Genomic DNA, 25,432 nt, shown 5'->3' on the forward strand with positions numbered 1-25,432 from the left:
TTATTATAATTTATAGCTGTCATTAGTAGCTTTATTAGTAAATATTTTTTTTGGTTTCTTATCATTTTCTTATGTTCATTATACAAGAAAATAAACACTTTCGCGATTAGAGATATAACATATTTTAAGTTTTTAGTTCTATCATTCTATAAAAGAATCACTACATAATAATCAATTTAAAAATAAATGATAGTTAGTCACTAAACTTATTACCATTATTTTATAAACTAAAAATTATTGATATATAAAATAATTTCTATTATTAATAAAAATTTAATTTATTCATAAATTAATTATAAATTGTTTTATCCTATTTTAGATATAATAATTTTAGTTTATAAAATGGTTTCTAATTTAGTCAATATAAACTAAATTTTGTCTTTATCGTGATGTATATTTTTCTCGTTATACAAATAAATATTATTAAATTTAATGATTAATATAATATAATTTACATTATCTTTTATAGAGTTAAAGAAGCTCATTTAATATTGTAAGGATATTTTCACTAACATTAATTATTCTAATAAAACTAACTTAAATTAGTTAAATATTGATGAGTTCCTGACTTCTCCCAAATATGAAGGAAGGAGTTCAAAAAAAGTATGCATGGAGGGAGGTTCTTTAACTCTTCTTTTATTAGTGTGTTTAGTTTTTATCTTAAATAGAATTTAGAACTCATGTTTGTTTTTTTGTGTTTTTCAGGTTTCTAGTGGCACCCCTCTTTTTGAGGTTGCCACCTTGTAAAGGAATGGGGTCTTAGGACGAGTATAGCTCCATAGAATTTACTCACAACACCTCTCTTTTGTTAAGATGACTTAGAAGTAAAAGAGGAGAGCATCTAGAAGACAAGACCATAATAGGAGACCACATGGACAGTTAGAGGAGAGATATTACCTTTTTGATTATTTTGCAATGATTAAGAGGATATTCCTCACACATGGGAAATTCACCTCATCATTATGTTTATAAAAAGACTATGATTGTATTAGCTATGTTTCCTTTTTCTATGTAGTCCTTACCATCTTTGTATACTTATTAAGAAGTTTTTCCCATTGTTTATTTAAGAAGGTCTCCACACCACTTGTAAATAGTTAAATATAATGAAGAGTAATGTTAATATGTTCAACCATTTCTAAAAGGAGTAAGAAAGTTTTTGAGTGTTCTTGAGCTTCCCTTAGTCTCGTATTGAGAGAAGGTTCAAATGACAATACCACAACTTATCTTGGGCGGCTTAGTACTCCAAGTGACATTACCTCCTTTCTTTCCCTCCCATTTCTTGTTTTTCCATCTTTTGTTCTATTTACTTTCATGTTCTTATATTCTTTGTTCGTTTATGCTTTTTCCTATTATTGTTCTTTTCTTGTTGTCTTGATTTCTTGGTTTATATTGATTCTTCTACTCATCTCTTTGAGTTCCTTTCAAACACATATTCTCATTTAGATAACTTTTTGATTATCTTAATGTTCAATGAAAATCTTCTTGAAATTTTTTTAAGAACATATTAACACAAATACCTTACACTCAATTAAAATTATATTTCACCTGCGATTGAATTAATTTATTTATTGAATCCAATAATAATAACCGTTAGCTAAACCTATCAAACAAGTTTTCTTAAGAGCTACATATAATGAAAAGTCATTAAATGTAACTTCATGCCCACAAATACACTCTTTATTACCTTAAAGATGTTAATAGAAAGATATTAAGAAAAAAATAATAATTTATTTGTCCCCGTATCATATTAATTAAAAAGATTTTGTTATATTTTTGTTTTGAAAATTTAATGTTTAAATGCCTATGCAAATAATAAGTTTGAAATTTATAATAAAGGGTTAAATATGTTTTTAGTCCCTATACTTTGGGATGATTTTGGTTTTAGTCCCTCTTTCAAAATAAGGTACAATTTAGTCCTTCAATTTTAGAAAACTCTGGTTTTAGTCCTTTTTACCAAATTGTTTTTAACTTTATTTGCTGTTTCAAGCACGTTTCATTATAGTATTTGGATTGTTTACACTGTTTGACACATTTTTGCTTCAATGTTAACTGAGAAACGCGTTTGAAACAGCAAATAAAGTTAAAAAAATTTGGTAAAAATGACTAAAACCAGAGTTTTCTAAAGTTGAAGAACTAAATTATACCTTAGTTTAAAAGAGGGACTAAAACTAAAATCGCTCTAAAATATAGGGACTAAAAACATATTTAACCCTGTAACAAAATTAGAACTTTGGTCATGACAAATGAAATGGAGGAAGAAAAGTGTTTTTGTTAAATCATGATAAGTTAGCTTATTGAAATTTGATATTTACATCATATTCTGAAATTAAGTCAATGTTATAAGGAATGAAAGAAAATATTATTAAAAGGTAGATCTATTGTTGCCTGAGAGATACCAAGTAGATCAAGTTAGTATGAAATCTTGATAGTTGGACACATACACTGTTAAGTAAAAAAAAAGTTGTTTCTTATCTATTTATTATATACCTTTATTAACTTAGTGTAAATAATAGATCTAACATTATTATGTTATTTTCTAAAAAATGATTTTATTTTTATTCTTATTATTTTCCTTTTAAATGTATTTATAAGTTTAATCAAACATGCCAATATTGTATAATTATCTTCTAAACCAAAGTTACTTCTCACGAACCACTCTTGTATTCTGTTAATGTCATCTAACCGTATGAGATGGGAATATTCCCACTTTCACATACCGATACAAATCCTAATAATGCATGTACTACAAAGGTTTATAGATAAAAATAAGACGTACTCCAAGGCCAACTACTTTATTATATAAAAAAAAAGGACAACTACTTTAATTCCTTTTATCTGTAATTTGTATAAAAAATATAGCACCAGCTTATAAAATGAATAGACGATGATGGGAGAAAAAGATTCAAATTCGTAATGTCACAAAACTTAAAAAAGAAAAATTTTCAGCCTGTTGCCTGTGATGACATGAGCTGGAATGAGCTAAACAAAACTACAACAGTCCAACCCAAAAAGGATTGACCCACAGCAAACTTTGATTTCAGTAAAGTAACTATTTTCCTTATGCATTGATTGTATCTCTACTTAGGTCATTAATGCACACTCGTTAATTTTTACAATGTGACAAGCCATGGAACTTTCCACTTCAAGTTTCAACAGCAGGATATATTGACAGGAAATCCTGAGGGACACAAAAGGAGAGTGAAATGAAAAAGACTCGAGATAGGCCACGGAGTTCTAGGAAGGAGTGAAACTTGAGGAAGAAAAATGTTTTATTTGAGCGCAGGTTCTTGGATAGTACTTTTGCTACTTACTCCATTGAAGATGCACTTGAGAGCAGTCATCACCATTGTTCCTACATTTGCCAACAACAACCTCTGCAAGATTTTAGGAGTTCCTAATGATGTCTATCCAAGAACCAATGATTATCTAAATTTAACGCAAAAAATGGTGAGTCTGAAGGATAAAAAATAAAACCAACAGATAATATACGGGGCTTAAAAATAAATAACTACCAAATGTACATATCCGTATTTTACTGAGGATACCTAGCCAAATTTAAATACCATCCCCGTCTGTACCTCTGAAAAGGTATTGAATATCAGAATGGTAAAAGAGACCAACGATTAACCGCTCATACAGCCATGGATGTCAAGTGCAGAGCCTTGCTATGCTCCAAATGGAGTGAGCGTATTGACAAAATGCACAGCAAAAAATCACTAGCTTGGCAAGAGATGTTGCTATACAATAGGCAAAAAGAAACTGAACAAAAGAATCCTCAGCTGCAAGTAAACACACGCAGTTGTACCAAAAATAAAACAGCTGAATTGCATCACAACTGTCAGTGAGTTAAGTAAAGAAGTTTTTTTCCGCTATTTTCGTTTTTTCTTTCTTTGGCTGAGGGGAGGGAGGTTGTAGGAGCATTTTTCTGGAAAGTTACAAGTTTCTTCCTGTGGTTTTTTTCCCCATAATTCTGTATTCTACCTGTCAATTTTGGAGAAGATCCTTGTTAATTTGGAAGAGGGAGAAGGGAAAAGAATTTACTGTTTGCATAGCGTCACAGAATAAGGATAAGTTTTTGCTTCGGGAAAAAGATTCTCTTGCATATTCTATAAAGCAACTATATTGTGCCGCTCCAGTATTTTGCTTCCATTTTCCGTCCACCACTTCTCAGCTTCTTCTTCTGTGAAATGCTTTCGACTGTAAAAACAAATGAGATTTTCAGTTAAGTGTACACAAAAACATAAATGCTGGACAAACAGATAAAGAATATATTAAACATTCACCACATTCCTAAAATATTTTTAAAAGAATGCAGTAGATTTTCTTTTTCCATTGTTTTTTGTTACTCCACATACAAATAGCTAGCGAGGGGTTGAATAACGATATCTCCTTCCCCTCAGGCCCCGGTCTCAGTGAGGATCGAGGATATGCCAAACCAAAAATCAGCCCACAATTATTCCACGAAATATTGTTCTCTACCCAATTTTCGGTAACTAGGTTATTATCATCATTCACTTAAAGAATAAAAAGGGTTAAATAAAATCGACAAAGTATAAAATAAGGTATATGCTGTAAGATTGATTCTGTAACAGTATCACAGTTAAGGGGTTATCCTCTTCATAATGTATGAATTTTCATTAGTCAATCTTCACCAATGCAAACACAATTACTGGACAGACATGACTTTTTCCTGAGTAAACAATCAACTAATTTTCAAATAAGGAATTGCTAGAGGTCCAGTCAGTAAATAAATTGATTTTAGACATCGCAAAATAAAAAGATCAAGTGTTGCAAAATGTAAATATATTGTAGTCAACTATGAACCATTCTGAAATCTCTTCATAAATATTTTTGTCATTTTGAAATTTCTTCATAAATAACAAAAGGGTTAAATAAAATGTTTTTCCCAGTAGAGAAACTACAAAAATACTTCTAGCTTTGTATCCAAACAGGCCCCATGTTATTTTATATATCTTTATAAATATGTTTAAATTTGGAAGATAAGCCCATGCAAAAGGCAACAATATGATTTCTTTCTTGTTGATCGTCACTGGAAGCAATAATTAATATCGTCAGGAACCTTGAGCGCATACAAGATGGGTAATCCCTTCCCGACATGGATTATTTCATATCGAAAGTGGTTCACCGGAATCGATCCCTGAACCACTGGGTTTAGGAACAAAAGACGCTATCACTTGTGTCAACCAATTTTAGTCTATGGTTTTATCTTATAAATATATTTAAAGCAACGAAAATCTGCTTTTACTTTCTTCAAAAAAAAAAAAAAAAAACTGGCATAATGTATCGGAAGTATTCAATTCATTGTAAAGATATTCACTAAAATGAGCAAGCTTTGACCACTTTAAAGTTGTAGAGGGTATTGATAGATTGAATTGTGACATTTCAAGTAACGATTTTCTAATAGTGCCTCATTTTCAGACAGTAGTACAATAGTGCAAGTAGCATGACTGCAGAAGCTCTATCAATCCCCCCCATCAACCACATCTGATAGTATTTCATGTTTTCATGGAGTAACAAGTTGTAGATGGATGTAGATGCATGGAATGAAGGTCCATTAAATATAATTTACAATAACGAGTCTCAGATTCAATAAGGAAAAGAAATAGATAAAAAGAAATGGTTAAAACAGAATAAATATGGATTATATGAGGTGGTTGAAAAAGTACTTTGAACAGCTTGATCCCCAACATCCACCACGCTCTTTAGTTAAAAGCATTGAAAAGAGGAAACCAACAATGACAAAATGATATTTAACAAAGCAGCGTCACTTCTCATTTAATTGGAGAACATGAGTTCAGAAACATTTGTAATAGTTCTATATGAATAGGCTTAACAAATTAGAGCACAGCATACCTGAAGCGAACACGCTTAAGCTCATTACCACCACCTGGCTGGGGAGACAAACTTACGAACACACCTGGTTCATCTTGCACTACCCACTCTGCCTTTCCACTTTGTGTTTTGGCACCATTAGGTAATATCAGATTTGCTACATTGCTGCTGCCTTCATTTTTTAGCATGACAGTGTTTCTTATATGGCTCACATCCAAGGAATGATCTAGAATATTTTTAGTGGTTTCAGCACAGAGCTCTGTACTGGAGTCAGCATTGTGTCCTTCTGGCAGCCTTTCCACCATTTCCTTTAACTGTAACACAATTTAACATACAGAGTCAGAGATAATTGATTACGGACTAAAGAACAAGAATAGTAAACTTCACAGCAATCACTTAATCCAGAATCTCTTGCCAGCCACAAGCCTAAAACAATATATATCACAGATTTAGTGCATGTTTGGTACAGTTTTATTTTAAAGAAAGAATAACTTTTTTCCCGCTTTCTGGTCTATACTTTTTTTAAAAAAAAAGAGTCCAAGCCAACATGCCATTGGGTTTTTCCACCCAGCATCCATCCATCACATGTGGCCAATGACGTACATAAACATGATTAACTTTGTCCAACAAGTAGTTAAAAATAATGAACGTGATTGTGTACAGTTATGAATATGTGGTTAAGAATGTCGTAAGTTTATTGAAATGTCGAAAATGGAGATTAACTGACTCAAATAGTTAATAGTGACATGATTATTGGCTATAACACCAGGTTTTAATTGCATGCATATAGTTAACTGAACGAGAATTGATGTGTGGTTAGTAGTGGCATAAGATATTTGAAATATCGAACAGTTAGTCAACTTTGCATCTCAAGTAGTTAATATTAATCACCTCGATAATATCATGTTCAGTTTCTTTTAACCTCTTGTCAGGCAAAATTAGTTATATTTACGCATATAATTTACCAAGTGTCAAGATGGGCATAATCTGCAAACTGTCCAACTTTTCCCCTAATAATTGATTGTGGATAAGCTGATGCAAACATATAGTTTATCACAATTTTAACGTGTTTCAAAATTATGTTATCTGTACCCAAAAAAAATCTTAAACAATCAACAGGTCACCAGTGTTTTTGCCATTTATTATTGGTTTGTGAGTAAGACAGCACTTTGTGATAGGTTCTTGGGCCAAGAAGGACCAAGAACATCAATTTCACCATAGTCATACGCACACACAACACCAGAAAGAAGAAAAGAACTGTATATTTCTTCTGTAAAGAATTCCCAAATGTACAAGCCTCCAAAAGGGGGATGAATCCCACCTCCACAGGATATGAAATGTCCTGTCTATACAACAATGAAACAATAGCTAACCCTTCTACAGAGTAACTGCAATCCTTATATAGGTTGCTGTTACCCTCTAACAAACTAACTAACTACCTCCCAGCATTACAGCCCATGCATCCCCCCTTACACACAAATGTTAACTAACACATTATTACACATTATTAGTCCATGTTCTCTTCCTTCTCTCATAGACTCTTAGTATCCTACCACTTTGACTCTACACTTTCCATGGAATTTGTATGGGATGACAAAAACATGAGATTGTTTTTCAATTTGACAGAAAACTCAGAAAATTTGATTGTGGTTCTAGAGCTCTATTTCTAACACAATCTTCGGTTACAAAAATTTCTATCTTTGGAAAGCTTCTTTCGTCGTTATCTTCATTCTATCAATCCAAATGTACTAAGGATTGAGAAGGAAAATATCATAAACTGTTAGGGGCTGGAAAGTATATGAGATAAGGAGGTATAGGAGGGAGAGAGAAGGGGACCGAACGATAGAAGACAAGGACTAAATAGTGGAAGACAGAGAGTGACTAGGCCGAACGGTAGAAGACGGGGAACGAGTTGGCCGAATGGTAGACAACGGGGAGCGACCAGGCCGAACGGTGGAAGGTGGGGAACGAGCAAACCGAACGGTAGATAATAGGGAGCAACTAAACCGAACGGTTGGAAGCAGCGAGGAAGCATCCTAACTACTGCAGCGATTAGGATTGGCGGGAAACTAATTGGAGTAATGAGAGAGATATTCTGAGAGGATATTCAGCAAAAGATAATTAGAGTAAACAAGGTCATATCTTAATATAATATTCGGTATAAGATAATTATGGTAAATAAGGCTAAATATATTCGGTATAAGATAATTATAGCAAATAGGGTTATTTTCTAATTATTCAGTACAAGTTGAGTGGAAAATAATTAGTATAAATAAAGGGAGAGTCTAGGGTCAAAGGTATGCTTTTGATTTGTGAGTTTTGTGAAGGAGGTTATGCTCCAGAATAATTGACGGAGGTTATGCTCCCAATTATTGTTCATTTTCTTTGATTAAGTTATTTCTATCAATAAAGGAGTGTTTATTCATTCATCATCTATTGTTCATTGTCTGTGAGAGTGTGTGGGGGATTGTTCTGGTTACGTTGCCCACTCGATCACGTAAGGAGAATTACTTTTTCTAAGCTTTTCAATTTGGATGGAAGAAGTAAAAGAAGGCCTTCAAAAGATACCAATTCACTAACTAAGCTATTTAACTAGATTTTGACATCGATGGAAATGTTAGGTGAGTGGAGAAGGAACACTTTGGTTCTTGATAGGATGTGTTGTGTATGTTAGGGTTTCCAATACCATTCTTACATCATCTAATCTCATCAACTATATGCTCTCCACCTTTTAGTTTAAACAAGTTCCTCATTTAGTCACGACTTCATCAATTTCTTTTTCATGTCATTGGGTTCACTTGCTTTGTCCAAAACTTAACATTGCTTCACTCCTATTTTGCAATGATATTGTACTCCTGCTAATGTCTCCTTTCTTGAGACTGATCCTTACTTTGAGTCTCCTACCACAAATTACACTATCCACACAGGTACACATTCTCTTGTTCTTCTTCCATCTATTTGTCAGGTTGACTTTGCACTCCCCTGGGATGCTCCTCCAATCAAGCCACTAGAGGTGCATCCCCTTCAAGCATATCACCATTGCCCATGTTACACACCAGCCGTTAAGCTATTGTAGAGGCCATGCCAAACTATTCCCTAGCACTAGCGCCTTTACTAGATTTGGACCTGCTCAATGACCTTGACTGGCTCATCCCTTTGCAAAAAGATATTCATTCTAGTCACAATCAATCTCCTCACTAAGTTATGATTGTCTTCCCCTTTGCACTATACATGGCTCTATTACGTTTCTTTTGTGTATATTCCTAGCTCTCTAGGTGATGTCTTATCTCACCCCAAGTGGTGGATCAACAAGCAATGATTGATGAAATGTGTTCACTCCAAAGCAATGGTAAATGGAAATCGATCTCACTTCCACCTTGCAAGTCCATAGTTGGGTGTTAATGGCTTAATTACGCTTTTTGAGTAGGTCCTCGCAGAAAAATTGACAGCAATAAGGTCCACCTAGTTGCCAAAGGTTACACGGTGGTATTTAGGCAACACTACACCAACACTTTCTCCCCTATGCCTAAAAGGGCATCACAAAACACCTTCTCTGCATGGCTACAATTCTCCATCAGCCATTGTCTCAATTTAATATTAAAAAATGCCATAATGGAAATCGTGAAGAGGTTTATATGGAATAACCACCTGTATTTGTTTCTTAGGGGGATTCCTTTTCCATGGTAGGCTGGCTTAGAAAATCATTTAATAAGCTTAAATAGTCATAATGTGTCTGATTTGACCCATTACATATGATTGTGAAGTAGTTTTATATGATTCGCAATGTTCTATTGCCACTCACCTATGGCATGCATCTACTTCATTGTGTAGGTGGATGATATTGTCATCATAGACACTGATCAACTTGGCATGTTCACCTAAAGCATCACCTCTCCTGCCAATTCCAGACTAAAGACCTTGGTAGACTTCACTATTGCTAAGGTATTGAGGTGGCTAAATCCAAGGATGGCTTGATTATCTCCCGAAAGAGATATGCTTTGAATATCCTGAAAGAATTCTTATGGACAATGGCATGAAATTGATAGCCAATCAAGAATTCATCATATCCTGATGATATGAAAGGTTACCTGGAATGTTGAACTACCTTACTACTTATCTAAATATTGTATTTCCAACCAATGTAGTAAGTCAATTCTTGAATCCACCTTGTCAAGACCATTAGAATGTTGTTATTTGTATACTGAAGTTATTAAAAAATTTCCAGGCAACGATCTCATTTATGAAGACAAAGAACATGCTTGGATTGTTGATTATTCCAATGTTGACTAGAACGGCACATCCAATGATAGACAATCCACCATGAGGTCCTATGTGCTAATTGGAGGAAATCCAATATCTTGAAAAAAAACAGGAAACAAAATCTTGTAGCAAAATCCAATGTTAAAGCAGAATACCAAGTTATCAGCTTAGTGACTTGTGAACTCATAACTGAAGCAACTCCTGAAAAAGCTTAAATTAGAAGACTCTACACAAATGATAATGACTTGTGATAACCAGACAGCATTGCATGTTGTATCTGATCCGTTTTTTCACGAGAAGACAACGTATCAACACCAAGTCTTTGAGGGGTCCAACAATTGACTATATTTGTTACAAGCGAAGTGTATATGATTTCTATGCTCCACAAAAATTGGTTATTTCACCAAAAGGCCTATATTTGTTTATTCCTTGTTTCTAAGATCCCCCACCAAAGCTTTAGTTATGTATCTTCCCTTGCAAGAACAGTTTACATAAAACATAAAAAGACCCAACAAACTACAACCATGCTTAGTAGTGTAGAAGAGGAGAAAGAACCCTACGGATAGAGACCCAACCTGTGCAGTCAATGATTTTATGACCTCTTTTGCTGATATACACTTTCCAGCTTCATCTGCAGCTACTGTAGTCACTTCCTTCAATTGCTTTGATGTTCTCTCAAGTTCAGCCTCTAAACTTTTCGATTTTCGAGTAAGATCTTCGACCTAACAAGTACATTTGATCAGTACCAGGTTGAGTATACTTCTAATATTTTCAACAATTATAAATCACAAACAAATAGTAATTAAAAATGAATTGAAAGTTAAAAACTATAATTATTTTAAATTCAAGATCATATAATTATGTAATTATTTTAATTCAAGATGAAAACATATAAACAATTATCATATGTGAATGTGAATACACAGACCTGAGCAGTGAATACTGTTGAAATATAATGTCTTTTATTCTATTATTAATATTTATGTTAGAGTTGTGTTAGGGGCTTCCCGCCCTTTTTTATTTTTTAGAACTACTGTCTTCTATAAGTACAGTAGAAGCTGTATCAGACTAAGTTAATCAAAAATATTAGACTCTTCATTTTCTCTCAAACTTCAAATTGGCATCGAGAGCCTGGTCTTTGTGTCTTCTTCGTCTATCGTCGGCGGCATTGTCTCTGTCATCTCCGCCGTTCACTCCGCTGTCCGCCGCCGTCCCCGCCGTCCAACGTCGTTTTCTTCGGCGAAGTCAGGGGTTAGGTGCGCCTTGAGAAGCGCAACCGAACCCTGGTGGTCCCGTCCTCCGAAGCCTCCACACCAGCCGCCAAGCGCCACTTCTTTTCGGCCAGTCACGGCCGCGTGTTCTGCACGCGCCGCCTTCCTGGCGCCGGATCTCCACCGCGTCACTGCAGATCGTCTCGCCGGGGCTTCTTGAGTGTGTTTTGGTTGCAGTTTCTCCATTTCTTTGGCTTGGGCTCACACCTAGGGTTTTCTTCTCACCTTTTTTGAAACCCTAAGTCCCATTTCTTCTCCCAGGTTTTAAAATGGTTTCCTCTTCTGGAAGTAGTTCCTCTTTATCTGCTACCCCTATCATTACATCTGCAAAACTGAATTGGAAAAATTATTTATCATGGTCCTCTGCTGTGGAATTATGGTTTCTTGGTCAAGGACATCATGATCACCTTGAACAAGATATTTCTATGGTCCCAGATGAAGAAAAATCCCAGTGGCAGAAATTAGACTTTCAGTTATGTGCTGTTTTGTGGCAATTGGTTGAGCAAGAGGTTCTAGATATCTTGAGACCTTATAAGACATGCTCCTCTTTTTGGAAAAGGGCCCAAGATATTTTTGCTAATGATGTACAACGTCTTTTTGATGCAACCCAAAGAGCAACTTCTCTCAAACAAGTAAACCATGATATGGTTTCCCATGTAGCAAAAGCTCGGGCTGCGGTAGAAGAGTTAAAGAACTTCTTTGTAGCTGATTCATTAGAAAATCTCAACAAAAAGCTGGACAAGTTTTACATGGTCCTAATTTTGAAAAGCTTACACTCTGATTTTGATCATGTACGTGATCAAGTTTTAGCTGGTGATCAAATCCCGTCGATGGATGGCTTAGTTACTTGACTCCTTCGGGTACCTACATTGGTAAAAGACGAGAATTTTAGTGATGCTATTGAAACATCAGCAATGGTGACACCGCGAGGAAGAGGAGGAGGTAGGAGCAATCGTGGAGGACGTGGTGGTCGGAGTGGACGTCCTCAATGCTCATATTGTAAGAGAATGGGTCATACCCAAGATAAATGTTATTCCTTGCATGGCTTTCCAGACAAAGTTGCTCATGTGTCTAAATCTGATAATTTAGAATCTAGAATTTCTGATGAAGAGTACCAAGAACTTTTGAGGTACAAGTCTGAAAAATCTTCTAATCTTGGCCAATCCTCCTCAATGCCAAATGTGTCAACTGCTTGCATCTCTCAATCTGTGGAAGGTCATAGTCCATGGATTCTTGACTCAGGTGCCTCAGATCATATCTCTGGTAACATCCCTTCATTTTCTTCCATGTCCTCTCCGAAAACTCCTCATTTCGTTACTGTTGCCAATGGATCCAAAGTTGCATCTCAGGGGATTGGCACAGTTTCCCTATCTCCTTCACTAAAATTGAATTTTGTTTTGTATATTCCTCATTGTCCTTACAATTTAATCTCTTTGAGTCGATTGACTCGTTCCTTAAATTGTTCTGTAACCTTTTCTGCTAATTCCTTTGTTATACAGGAACATGGTACGGGTCGTCTGAGTGGAGAAGGACATGAGTCACGAGGAATTTATTTCTTGAAACCTAACTCCTCAGTTTCCTGTTTGGCAATTTCGTCCCCAAAACTTTTGCATGATCGGTTGGGCCACCCAAGCTTATCCAAGTTGAAGATGATGGTTCCAAGTCTCAAGCATATTCAAGTCTTAGATTGTGAGTCTTGTCAGTTAGGAAAACATGTTAGATCTTCCTATCCTAAAAAGTTTGAGACGCGTTGTAATTTTGCCTTTTCAACTATTCACCCTGATATTTGGGGACCAAGTCGTGTTACTTCTTTTGGTTTTAATTATTTTGTAACCTTCATTGATTTATTTTCTCGATGTACTTGGGTTTATTTAATGAAAGAGATCTGAACTTTTGGCAATATTTGTCTTTTTTTAATGAAATTAAGAACCAATTTGGAAAGACAATTAAAATCCTCAGAAGTGATAATGCTAAGGAATACTTTTCTGCAGCATTTTTGTTAGGTTTCCAAACAAGAAACCTAATCAAGACTCTCTCACTCAACCCAGAAAAGCACCAGAATTTTGATTAACCTCTATGTTGATGATATTGTCATCACAGAAAATGACGTCACTGGAATTGCTCAATTAAAGAATCATTTGTTCAACCACTTTCAAACCAACGATTTGGGTCGGCTAAAATATTTCCTTGGTATTGAAGTGGCACAATCAAAGGAAGGTGTCATCATTTCACNAAGAAAATATGCTCTTGATATTTTGGAGGAAACAGGCCTCACAAATTGCAAGCCCATTGATAGTCCTATGGACTCAAACCAAAAGTTGATGAAAGACCAAGGTGAACTTTTCTCAGATCCAGAGAGATATAGAAGGCTTGTTGGAAAACTCATCTATCTTACCATAACAAGACCAAATCTTTCTTATCCGGTGGGAGCTGTGAGTCAATTTATGCAAAATCCACATGTTGATCATTGGAATGCAGTGATTCGCATTCTCAGATATGTAAAAGGGAACCCAAGACAGGGATTGTTGTATGAGGACAAAGGAAGCACTCGTGTTGAGGGATATTGTGATGCAGATTGGGCTGGTTGTCCAATTGACAGAAGATCTACCTCAGGATATTGTGTTTTACTTGGAGGGAACCTTGTATCTTGGAAAAGTAAGAAACAAAGTGTTGTTGCTCGATCTAGTGCTGAAGCTGAGTATCGATCTATGGCTCTAACTACATGTGAACTTGTGTGGATTAGACAACTCCTTCAAGAGTTGAAATTTTGTGAAAATGAGCAGATGAAGTTGTACTGTGACAATCAAGCCGCCCTTCACATTGCCTCCAATCCAGTGTTTCATGAAAGAACAAAACACATAGAGATTGACTGTCATTTTATCAGAGAGAAGTTATTGTCAAAGGATCTTGTTACTGAGTTTGTCAACTCTAATGGACAACTCGCAGACATTCTGACCAAATCTCTAAGAGGGCCTAGAATTCAATTTATATGTTCCAAGCTTGGTGCATATGATCTATATGCTCCAACTTGAGGGGGAGTGTTGAAATATAATGTCTTTTATTCTATTATTAATATTTATGTTAGAGTTGTGTTAGGGGCTTCTCGCCCTTTTTCATTTTTTTAGAACTACTGTCTTCTATAAGTACAGTAGAAGCTGTATCAGACTAAGTTAATCAAAAATATTAGACTCTTCATTTTCTCTCAAACTTCAAGTAATACAAACTAGTAATGAAAATGCACTGTATACAGTTTATGCAAATGGTGCCATATACAGAGACAGATTCTTTTACATCAGAAAGTTAAAATGGTACAGTATATGCAGAACCTTCTCCTCTTAGAAATTGTTGTATTATATTTGCATTTTATATTCTATCTTTAACCAAGAAGAATAACACCGTGGGATTCATGTTATCAACTTCACGTAGTGGGATAAGGCTTTGTTGTTGTTTTAAGTTGGATCCCTTATCCTCCAAACTCTGTAATTACCCTGCTTTTATTTTAAGCAAATTCATCCATCCAAAGGAATCTTATAACAAATCAAATGCAATAAGATATGCAAGCTTTAAGAATTTAATCAACAATTTCAACAAAAGTAATCTTCTTTCAAAGCGTCAGAGTCATAAACAGATAAATATTACTTATGTGCAATACATTACGTTCTCTAGAAGGATAATACACATGAATCTGATATATATGATAAGGCTTACCTGAGTCCTTAAACTTATAACTTCTTGACTTAAAATATCATTTCTGTGCTTTAAATCATCATTGATATCTTCATACGATTCTCTTGGACTTGACTTTGATGAAACTGGAGATGTTGATTGACAAGATATTCTTGCAGCAGGCTCAGAAAATGAAATGTGTTTCTTAGAATCCACAAAAACAGAATTTGATGATTTTGAAGAAGCAAAACCCCTCATCTCTAATTTTCCATTTGAAGCCGGGGAACGATGGATATCTTGTGAATCTGGAAGCTTGGATTGACCACTTACTGTATGAAGAATAGAAGCAAAAGATGAAAGCCTCAATAGTGTTCCCTGTATTTTAGTGGTTCTGTTCTCTTGCAAACTTACACTTCTCAAGCTAGGAGGAGTTTGCACCAAGGGTACTGATTCAGAAGATTTTTTAAGTTTGAGATAACAGTCCTCACAAACTCGATACAGCTTACAAGCATTGGGAGCAAGGGAAGCTTTTAAAGATTTCTTGCTGGTGCAAGATTTGCAAAACACAAGTCCACAATTGTAACAATTATGACGTTTTCTTCTGAAATTAAATGAATTACGACATCCAAAACATGTAGATTGATCAACACTTGGGATCCATTTATGAAGACATACAGCAACAGTAAAGTTTGAACCACAAAATACACTTTTCACTTGTTTATCTTTTAAAAACTCAACAAGTGTGGGTTTATTCCTGTGATCATTGTCTCCATGACCTAATTGCCCATTCAAACCCTTTCCCCATGTGTAAACCTCTGCCTTGGAAGTCAAGACTGCAACATGATATGAACCACAGGCAATATCTTCTACAAAACTGTCAGCAATTTTAACACACGTAGGGACTTTTCCATCAGATGCAGGACACCCAAGTTGCCCATAAGCAGTGCTTCCCACTGTATATACACGTCCTGATGTTGTCAAAGCAATTGTAAGACTGTGGCCACAAGCCACCTGGCTAATGTTTTCAGTACTCAATGCAATTACACACTCAGGAACTAGTCTAGGTTTCTTATCAGCATGTCCAAGTTGGCCTTTATCTCCATCACCCCACGTGAACAGTCTTTTGCAAGATGAGCTTGTAGAAGATTCCACAGACTCAGTTAACACCTCCACAACTGCAGCAGTGTGCCAAACACCACAAGCAACTCTGGTTGTTCTAAACCCTCTCAAAGTTTCCACTTCCTGAGGAATAGTTGCACTACTATGATTTCCGTGTCCTAAGGCACCAAAAGTTCCATCGCCAAATGTGAACAATTGCCCAGCTGATGTAACAATAGCTGTGTGCCAAGGTCCACAGGACACATAAGATACACGTAAACCCTCCAAATTACCACTTACTTTCTTAGGAACCCAGTGAGTGGCTTCAATTCCATGTCCAAGCATGCCAGAATTGTGAGCACCATCACCCCATGTATAAAGATCCCCAGAATAAGTAACAGCGCATGTATGATATTCTCCACATGCTACTAACTCAATATTCAAGCCACCAAGAGCTTCAACAAGTTTAGGGTGACGAACATCCATTTCTACACCATGTCCAAGCCTACCTCCTGACTCCTCTCCCCAACTAAATATCTCTCCCTGCTTGGTAACCAGAATAGCATGTCTGTAGCCACAACTAATACTTTGAACATCTAGAACTAACTTTGATTCCAATGCCTTGGGAAGGAAAGCATCCATCTCAGAACTAGACAAGGCTCCAACTCTATGTACACCACCACCAAGAATTCCATTGCCAATACCTTCTCCCCAAATAAAAATATCACTTAGGGAATCAAAATCTTCATGATAAGAACCCTGGCTGGAGGAACTTACAGCACTAGACAAACTAACTCGAAATGCCTCAGATGAAGAATTTCGATTGCTTGAGTTATCTGCAGATCCAGAGGATAAGGAGGAATTTGCAATAGATTCAGCTTGACTGGAACCCTTGCTAGCTGCATTGAACGAAATTATTTCAGAGAAAGCCTTAACCCATCTATTTTTCACATCAAAAGCAGCTCCACCACCATCTCCAGGGTCCTGTTGTATAAAATTGTAGAGTGAAAAATATAGCAAATTGTAAATGTCTATCTGAATTGTATGAAACAAAAAAGATGAAAGCCATTGTTACAGAAAATGGTGTATTTGAAGGAGTGGATTTTCGTGTGCTAGATTTTGGACTATCAGAACACTGACTGTCATCAGTTCTTGACTCAAATCTCCACTTGTGATTGTTCCCTCGAGTAACTAATGCCTTAAGACCAATAAACCAGATTTCAGCTTCTTCTTTGTCCTTGCATATCTGTACATAGATTAGCAGTGGATCAAATATTGAAGCTCATAAGCTATAAACTCCCCATTTTACTCAACTCACTAACTCAATATCAGACTAGCTTTTCACAACCAGGTCAGTGAGGAAAACGATGATGAGACAATCTTCATTACAGGCCTAGTAGGTTTAATTTTCATAATAATTAACAATTATGCAGAAAGAAAGCACACCAAATCCAAGGATCTGTCGTTGTATATAAGAGAAAATGATTGATATTCCTTCTCAGGTCGTGGATACCGCTGAAATGTTGCCTGATAACACCCAATAAAAAAAAATGAGCACGGTACAGTAATCCAATAGAAAAAATAAAGAACTAAGGAGCAGTAAAACATATGTATTTTTCCAACTTTTTCTATAAAGACTAAAGCCCAAAAGCCATTTCAGAATAATGTATTGAACTCAGGTGAAGGCTTATCAAGGAAATGATTGAAATTTCAAAAATGGCACCCAGTATTAACCAGATAAAATAGTATCTCTATTCCTTTTACAAACTTACAGTTCTCTGCCCTGGAATGATCCTTGAAACTGTACCAAGCTTAAGCTTTTTCTCTTCCTTGCCAGAGTACCATAACAGTAGAGACTCATCCTAAAAGCAAAACCAATAGCATTGAACAAGGCAGAACAAAAGATACATGCTGGTTTTTCTTGTCCTTAATTTTAAATTTATTTGAAAAACACAATACTTCAGATATGTAGAGTTGATATGTGGATGGGAAAAATCGGAAACAAGTAAATAAGCACATTTTAAATTCCTAGCAAAAGCTACTTGAAAAATAATATGCAAAATTCCTATTTTATAACATTGAAGACACAATGCATTTAAAGACATTTGACCTTTTCTTCAACTCTGGCATAATTTGTTGTTAAAATAAGCTGTTTGGCATCTATATCATTCAAACACGATTAAAATATTCCTAAAGTAATGTTCACTACTGAATTTTATGCATACTTAACTACTGGTTTTAATCTAATAAAATGTATTTTGTGGTCATCATGTATATAATAGCAACCTATTTGTTGTTGTGTGACCACTTTCCATCAGCAAAACTGTTACTGTGGGCAATATCTTCAGAAAATTGTTCTGTATAAAGTGTATAAAATTCTAAATAAAACAGGAGGTACTTTTATGTCCTTTGATGGGTTATTAGAACTCTTTTAACAAATAATAATAATAGCAACTTACATTGGAAAGCCTAAATGGGCAGAACTTCGGCTTCCCTCTTCGCCCGTACTTTAGAAGATGCGAGCCTTTCTTAAGAAATGTAAGTGCCTAGAAAGGGAGAAAAAAGGTTAAATATCATTAAAAGAAGATTATCCATGACTTCAAAACCAAAAAGCACAAGGCAAGACATCTGCTTCCAGCTTTAACGTCCAGTTATGTCAGCAACCATTGTAAATTAGGACAAAACATAGGTGCATATTCACATGTGTTTATTACGTTGTTCTTCAATTAGAATTAAAGTTTCACCTCAGTAATCAGCATAATAAAGATTAGTATTACCAAAATAAAACATCAATTCTGATTGAAAAACAGTACATGCAGCACCTAAGGAATCGTGTATAACTCCCATCCTATAAATTATTAATCACCCCACTAAAAATATATTAGCTCAACAAGACCATAACAACGAAGAACTAAAAGGTAGGTGAATGGCACACACAGGCAAGTAAATTTTATTTTCATTTTCTATTTTGCTACACTAATCATTAAAACCCAGAAGAAGCAACAGAATAAAAGCAAAAACTGATGAACCTGCTCGATATCTCTCTCGCCAAGAGCAGTTTTCTGAGGATCAGCCATTCAAGTTGCAATAAGAGGCGCTTCCCAAGAATGGAACCAACACCCATTTGAACAACGAACCAAAACAAAACATATACCATAAAGCAACGTCCAACCCCTCCCCATGAAACCCGATTCAGCGCTTTCAAATTAACCAAGCGAAGCTACTCACATCTACCCCATAGCTCAACCACACCGCAGAGTTCATAGGACCGCAGAGAAATTCGCTTCCGGTCACCACTTTCAGCTCGAAAGAAAACCCTAGAAAACGCGCTTACCACCGAAACCTCGGAATTCCTCGGATTCCCTCTAACAAAGAGGCCTCGGTGTCGCGAATGCGGGAGGAAACAACGCAAAGGGAACCGAAACCAGCGACATTGCGAGGAATCCTCGGACAACGAGAAAAACCTAACCGTTTGAGGAGAAGTCGGGCTCGTTGGAACCGCGGCGTAGGGAATTGGAAGAAGGAGAGGTTGCGGTGTGGATGTTGCGGTGGCAAGAGACAATGCCTTGGGTTTTTCTCCTTTCTGAACTTGAATTCACCGAGGTTCGTTTGAAATTTTGGTAACACGCGAAGGGGTCTCTCTTCCGAGAGGAGCTAACTGTTTTTTCTGCCGGTTAATGCCACGTCAGCAACTGAAATCTGGGAGATGGGGATGGCTGGTTTTGTCGTTTTCTGGAACTTTGGGGGACAAATGAGTCCAATTTCGGGATTTGAAACGACATGCCTCGCTGGTGTCGCTCTCTTCGGAGACTTTACTCCCCTGTGCTTCGGACTACGGTAAGACCTCCTAGGGATTTCCCTGTCTTGATCTTAGACGCATCAGATGGAAAAAGTGACTGCGTTTTCGAGGGTGCATTGTACACAGTGCTCATTACCACACCCAGTAACTCCAGTTGGATTTCGCGGACGAAAAAAAGGAATTTGGGTGTTTAATGTAATATAATGTAACCATATTCCCTAGAGCTTTTATTACACGAGTGGGAAAGATTTTGTTCCATTTGAAATTTGAAATAATAAATATATTTTAGTGATTCTTTTTATTTGTAGGTTTTGCTTGGTTTTAGAGGAAAAATAGAAACGCCAATCATTAAAATTATTAAGAAAATTCTTATCGCAATTTCAAGCAAACTAATAAATTCCTATCAGTTAAAACTAAAATATTCTTATATTTTTCATTTACGGTATTAGAAAGACAATTTAAAATTTTAAAATTATGTTTCTAAAGTTCAAATCACAAGAAGTGTTTACTGCGAAATTTTTATAAAATAATACAATTTCAAGATTTTTTCCATATGATCATATTTATCTAAATATTAATGTTTACTATTTATGATCAAACTTTAGTGAAATATTTTTTTTTTCAGAATATAATGGTTCCGGTAAAATTTTACAAAATTAACACATATTGTAATAATTTGCAATCCGCTTAAAAATAATAACGGTTAACTCTGACTGAGTGACTATAGTATCCATTTCCGAACTTCAATTTTAAAAAAAAGAAAACAATTACTTATATCTAATACTTATGTTCCCATGGCAATTTTATTTAATCATATTTTGGAATTATTAAAACTACATACCTCGTTCCCTAGCCGTATCTTTCTCAACTATGGTAAAAATTAAAATCAAAGCTTTTAGAGAAAAATTTATATTTACTATTTTACTTAATGCTACATCCAATCCTCTATATATCAAATACTTAATACCTAATGGTGATAAAGTGGGTTATAACACGCACTTAAGTATGCGAGATGAAAGTTGTTCTTATCTATTATTTTTAAAATTAAAACTAAAATAAGAAACAATTTAAATTACTTCAATTAAATATATAATAATATTATTATTTAAATAATTAACACTTATAAATTAATTTTTAATAATTAATTGTAACAAAATAATTTGACATATAAATATAATAATTATTTTAATTTATTTGACTAAAAATATTAATTAATGAATTAAAAATTTAAAAATATTTATATAATTAAATATTTTTTTAAAAAAGTAATATAATCAAATATGTTTTTAATATATATCTATATATATATATATATATATATATATATATATATATATATATATATATATATATAATTTTTAAAAATTAAAATAATTGTTTTATTAGTTGACTTACCATTTTTAACGCTGTGGGTCAGTCTCGTTCCGATTTTAGCAAGTTAATGATGGAGAGAGTTAACACAAGTCGGACTTCCCATTTGAGAAATGTGATTAAATATAATGACATTACTACAAATGAGAAATATTTCTTATCAAATATTTTAATAATTAAAAGTTTTTAATATTTCATTACCATAAATTTTTTACCTAATAAACTTCTATTGACTCAAATGAAATATTAGGTGGAAAAATTTACCTAATAAACTTCTATTGACTTCCCATTTATGTAAAAACAAATATTTCTCATCATATTTTAATAATTAAGAGCTTTTAATATTTCATTACCAATATAAATAGACAAATCAATGAACAACCTATATATATTTTAATGGATTTGATATGATTATTAGTTTGACTTACCTAATTTTTGTCATGGTGACACATTTAATAATTTTTTTTTTCAATTGTTTAACTGATAATCAAACTTTTTAACTATAACTCGACTGGAATAATCGTGCAACTGAAAATAAATTATATTAACATTAATTTCATTCTTCACATTTGAGCCAGGGTCTCAAAATATTGCACGTGTATGTGTAAAGGTGATAATGTAAATGCATGCATCTAATCAATCTAACCATTATCATGCACGAGCATTGTCGAGGAAATATCTTCATATACTATATAGATATTTGCATGGACTAAATTTTCCTCTCAATTTAAATAAATGAAGCTTTTTTCCACCCTTAATTTTCGACATTGTTATGTATGTATCATACAACAATAATTAAAAAAAATAATGTAAGACAAAAATAATTGTTGTTGTACCATTGATCCAGGCAGTCTTGGAAGGAAGGGAGTGGCTCAATGACCTAAAGACGTAAGATACTAGGAACAAAGCAAAATCTCGATAGATCAACCTAGACGGACGGGAGTAAGATTGGACGGTCTAACTTGGTAATCATTCTTTTTAGAGCAAAGATTAAGGTAAGTATTGATTAGGTTAATAGGTTAAGGTTGGGTCGAAATTAAGGTTTCATTAATCTTAAGTTCTTTTCAAAAACTATAAATAAAAGTCAGAGGTAAGAGGTAGATGATCGCATTTTATTATGCATTTAAGACTATTGCTTTGATCCCAAACAGGTTGTTTATTGACTTAAGCATCAAAGTACCTTTGGCAGGTACCCCCTTGGTCGGTTGGAGTGAAGACGGAGACATAACGCAGATACAATTACTCGAACGACTTAGGAGAGGAAATTGTGAAGGTGTTTAAAGTTACTTGACCTTACATCTGAAACATTTTGGTGTCCACAGTGGGACCGAGTGACTTAGCAAAGATCCAATGGTGACCACGAGAAATATGAGCTCAGAAGACCTGATAGAGTGATTAGAAGGCTTCAGCAAAAGATGGAAGAAATGCAACAGCGTTGCAAGGCGGAGCTGGCCACTCTTAGAACCGAGAATGCGACCAGGGCCGTTAGGTAGAAGGCTGTGGAAGAGGGGATAAAACCGTCCAAGTGGAGCGGACAGAACAAAACACGGTGCCGGAGGGCTTAGGGTAGCCAATTGGTATGGAAGTCAGGGAGAGCGGGACAAAGACCGTCCCAAAAGAAAGCACCACAGTCAGTAGAGAGCACCACATGGTGAAGGCTGAGAACATTGTTGGAATGGAGGTTCCTAATGAAGGTTCATATATCCGAATAGTTCGTCCCTCCCTAGTTCAAGATGTATGATGGTTCGACAGACCTAGAAGATCACGTCAAGACATTTACTAACTGGATGACGTTCCACACAAGGAACGACGCTATTTGGTGTCGTGCCTTCTCCCTATCTTAGGAAGGAGAAGAACTGGAGTGGTTCAACTCCTTACCTCCCAATTCAATCGAGAATTTTGAAAGCCTCAAGTGTATGTTCGGGCATCAGTTCGCGGGCAACTAGGCCTAGGACATAATTATTTTCTCGCTAGTGAACCTCAAGCAAGAAAAGGAAGAGTCGCTAAAGGCGTTTATGGACCACTATCAGAAGATCATACGAAAGGTGAAGGGCCTCAACCCTGAACTCGCCCAACAATACTTACTCCTGGCCCTTAAGTCGGGTCCGTTTGTCGATAGGATCTATCAGCGAGCCTCGAAGACAATGGAGGAATTGAGAGAATGGCCTCCGGAGGATATAAAGGTGGAGATAAAGCACATTGCTCGAGAGGATAATTCCTGGGCGGGCAGGCTCGCAAAGCTATCCAGTGGCAAGGAGGAGGAAAAGAGAGAAGCTCGCAAAAAGCAGACCCAGGAAGTGACATAAAAACATCAAGTTTGGAATAGGCAGTAATTTGGCCGAGCGGTGATGAATTCTAGAAAGAACCACTACCGCTTGGACCTACCTAATGAGTTGGTCAACGAAGAGTTCCAAAAAGGAGTCACTACCAACTCAATCGGGTGGTGAACGACGAGTTCTCAAGTGAACCTCTGCGACCTGGCTCTAACTAAAGTCGCACGCAAGGTTGGTGAGCAGGGAGTTCCGCAAGGAACCACTGCCAACCCGGATCAACGACAAACGATGCACTGCCAACTAATACAGTTGAAAAGGAGCTTACGAAAATTACTCTTAAACGTTAAAGTGTCGAACGGTCAAAACGCTCGCTTATAACTTAGCAAAATATAAAACATAGCGACCAAGACTCATACCTTCATCCTTGAGAAATATTACTCTTGGGAGTAATTTAATAAGAATCTGAATTGTAAGGAACCTCCCGACACTCATCCAATTCATAAATCATGCTAATGAATGAGTTAAACATAACAAGCGTTGAAACAGATGAATTACTCTAACAATTAATGAAAAATCATATATTATTAAGAATCAATTCAGATACATGAGAGTTCACAAAGTTACATCATCCCCCAACAATAAATAGAGTTTAGTTCCTCATAGACATAGAGAAACCAGATGAGCAATGGAGAAGAATGAGATAGAAAAACCCTAAAAATTGGGAATGGAAGCTCCCACATCCAAATTCGCCTCTTGAGGGTGAAAAGAGTGTGCTGTTGCGCTCCTCTTGCCAAAGATACAAAACCTAGGGCGTCTGGGTCATTTAAATAGAGCGAAAACAGAAGAGAAACAAGGTCCGACTCATGTCGCTGGCGCTCAAGCGCCCCACTTAGGGCACCCGGGCAGTGGGCGACACTCATTCTGGCGCTTCAGCGCCCCAAAAGTGAGCCTGGGCGAAAAACGACACTCAAATTGGTGCTCAGCGCCCAAAACTGGCGCTCAACGCTACTTTTTCTACACAGTAATGGACTTTTCTGCATTTTGGTTGACCTTTCTGCACTCTGGTTGACTTTTCTACATTCTGGTTGACTTTTCTACATTCTGGTTGACTTTTCTGCATTCCAACTATTTGGAACTTTAACTTTTCTTTCAAATCATTCCAATAGCCTACAAAATCAAGGGAATTTAGTGATAAAATCATCAAGTATCACCTCAACTCTCTTATTTACAAAACTAAAGCAAAAACATGAGTTAAAGTAAGTTTCTAAGTCAAAAGGATGCATTTAGTATCAAAATTACATCACAGATAATGGTATTTTCAACCGTTATCACAATCCCAAACTTAGAATTATGCTTGTCCTCAAGCAAAATAAAATGTAACTCAGTTTTTCACAACAATTACTACAATGATTCAACATTTTTCAAAAAAGAAACACTTTTTCTTCCAGGTAAAGAAATCACTTTTATCAATTCAACATAAGGATGTCAGTCAAGATGTGCACATGCCTTAATACAATCAATATCAATGTGATGCTCATATACTTCAACAGATGTTATCCTTAAGAATGATCAATCAACCAAGTAGGGATGAAATCATGAATTCAAAGAACTACTCCTCACCAAGGAAAGTGTTTCACTCAAGCACTCAAAAGTGTATCACTCAAGCACTCAAAAGTGTATCACTCAAACTCAAAGGTGTATAGTGAGGTGTTGGTGTCTTTTTCACTCTACTATCACATTATTGCACAAATTAATTTTGCCTTTCATTTAACTACAATCAAACATACTCAAAAGCAAGTTTTCATCACAAGGTCTTTTCATGGCTTGTAACGTGGCTAGGC

The 25,432-nt window shown here is 35.6% G+C and overlaps 2 protein-coding genes across 3 annotated transcripts; one reads left to right on the top strand and one right to left on the bottom strand.

Annotated features, from left to right (window-relative positions):
• Positions 1–3,518: 3,518 nt before the first annotated feature.
• LOC106768772 (PH, RCC1 and FYVE domains-containing protein 1) lies at positions 3,519–20,118 on the bottom strand. Of its 2 annotated transcripts, XM_014654088.2 has the most exons (9): positions 19,178–20,115; positions 18,608–18,694; positions 17,921–18,010; positions 17,595–17,675; positions 17,224–17,394; positions 15,093–17,132; positions 10,689–10,835; positions 5,875–6,167; positions 3,519–4,197 (listed from the first exon to the last, which is right to left on the bottom strand). In XM_014654088.2, the coding sequence occupies exons 1-9, from the start codon at positions 19,223–19,225 to the stop codon at positions 4,107–4,109; spliced, it is 3,048 nt and encodes a 1,015-aa protein (XP_014509574.1). In that variant the 5' UTR covers positions 19,226–20,115; the 3' UTR covers positions 3,519–4,106. The 2 variants fall into 2 exon arrangements, with proteins under 2 accessions (XP_014509574.1, XP_014509575.1); XM_014654089.2 differs by lacking the exon at positions 3,519–4,197 and having other exon boundaries at positions 6,061–6,167; positions 10,684–10,835; positions 19,178–20,118.
• LOC111242025 (uncharacterized mitochondrial protein AtMg00810-like) lies at positions 13,284–14,627 on the top strand. The gene has a single exon (XM_022783138.1). It carries the CDS (start codon positions 13,685–13,687, stop codon positions 14,414–14,416), a length of 732 nt encoding a protein of 243 aa, XP_022638859.1. The 5' UTR covers positions 13,284–13,684; the 3' UTR covers positions 14,417–14,627.
• Positions 20,119–25,432: the final 5,314 nt, after the last annotated feature.

The sequence above is a fragment of the Vigna radiata genome, chromosome 7 (genome assembly GCF_000741045.1).
Source record: "Vigna radiata var. radiata cultivar VC1973A chromosome 7, Vradiata_ver6, whole genome shotgun sequence".
In the NCBI taxonomy this organism is placed as follows: domain Eukaryota; kingdom Viridiplantae; phylum Streptophyta; class Magnoliopsida; order Fabales; family Fabaceae; genus Vigna; species Vigna radiata.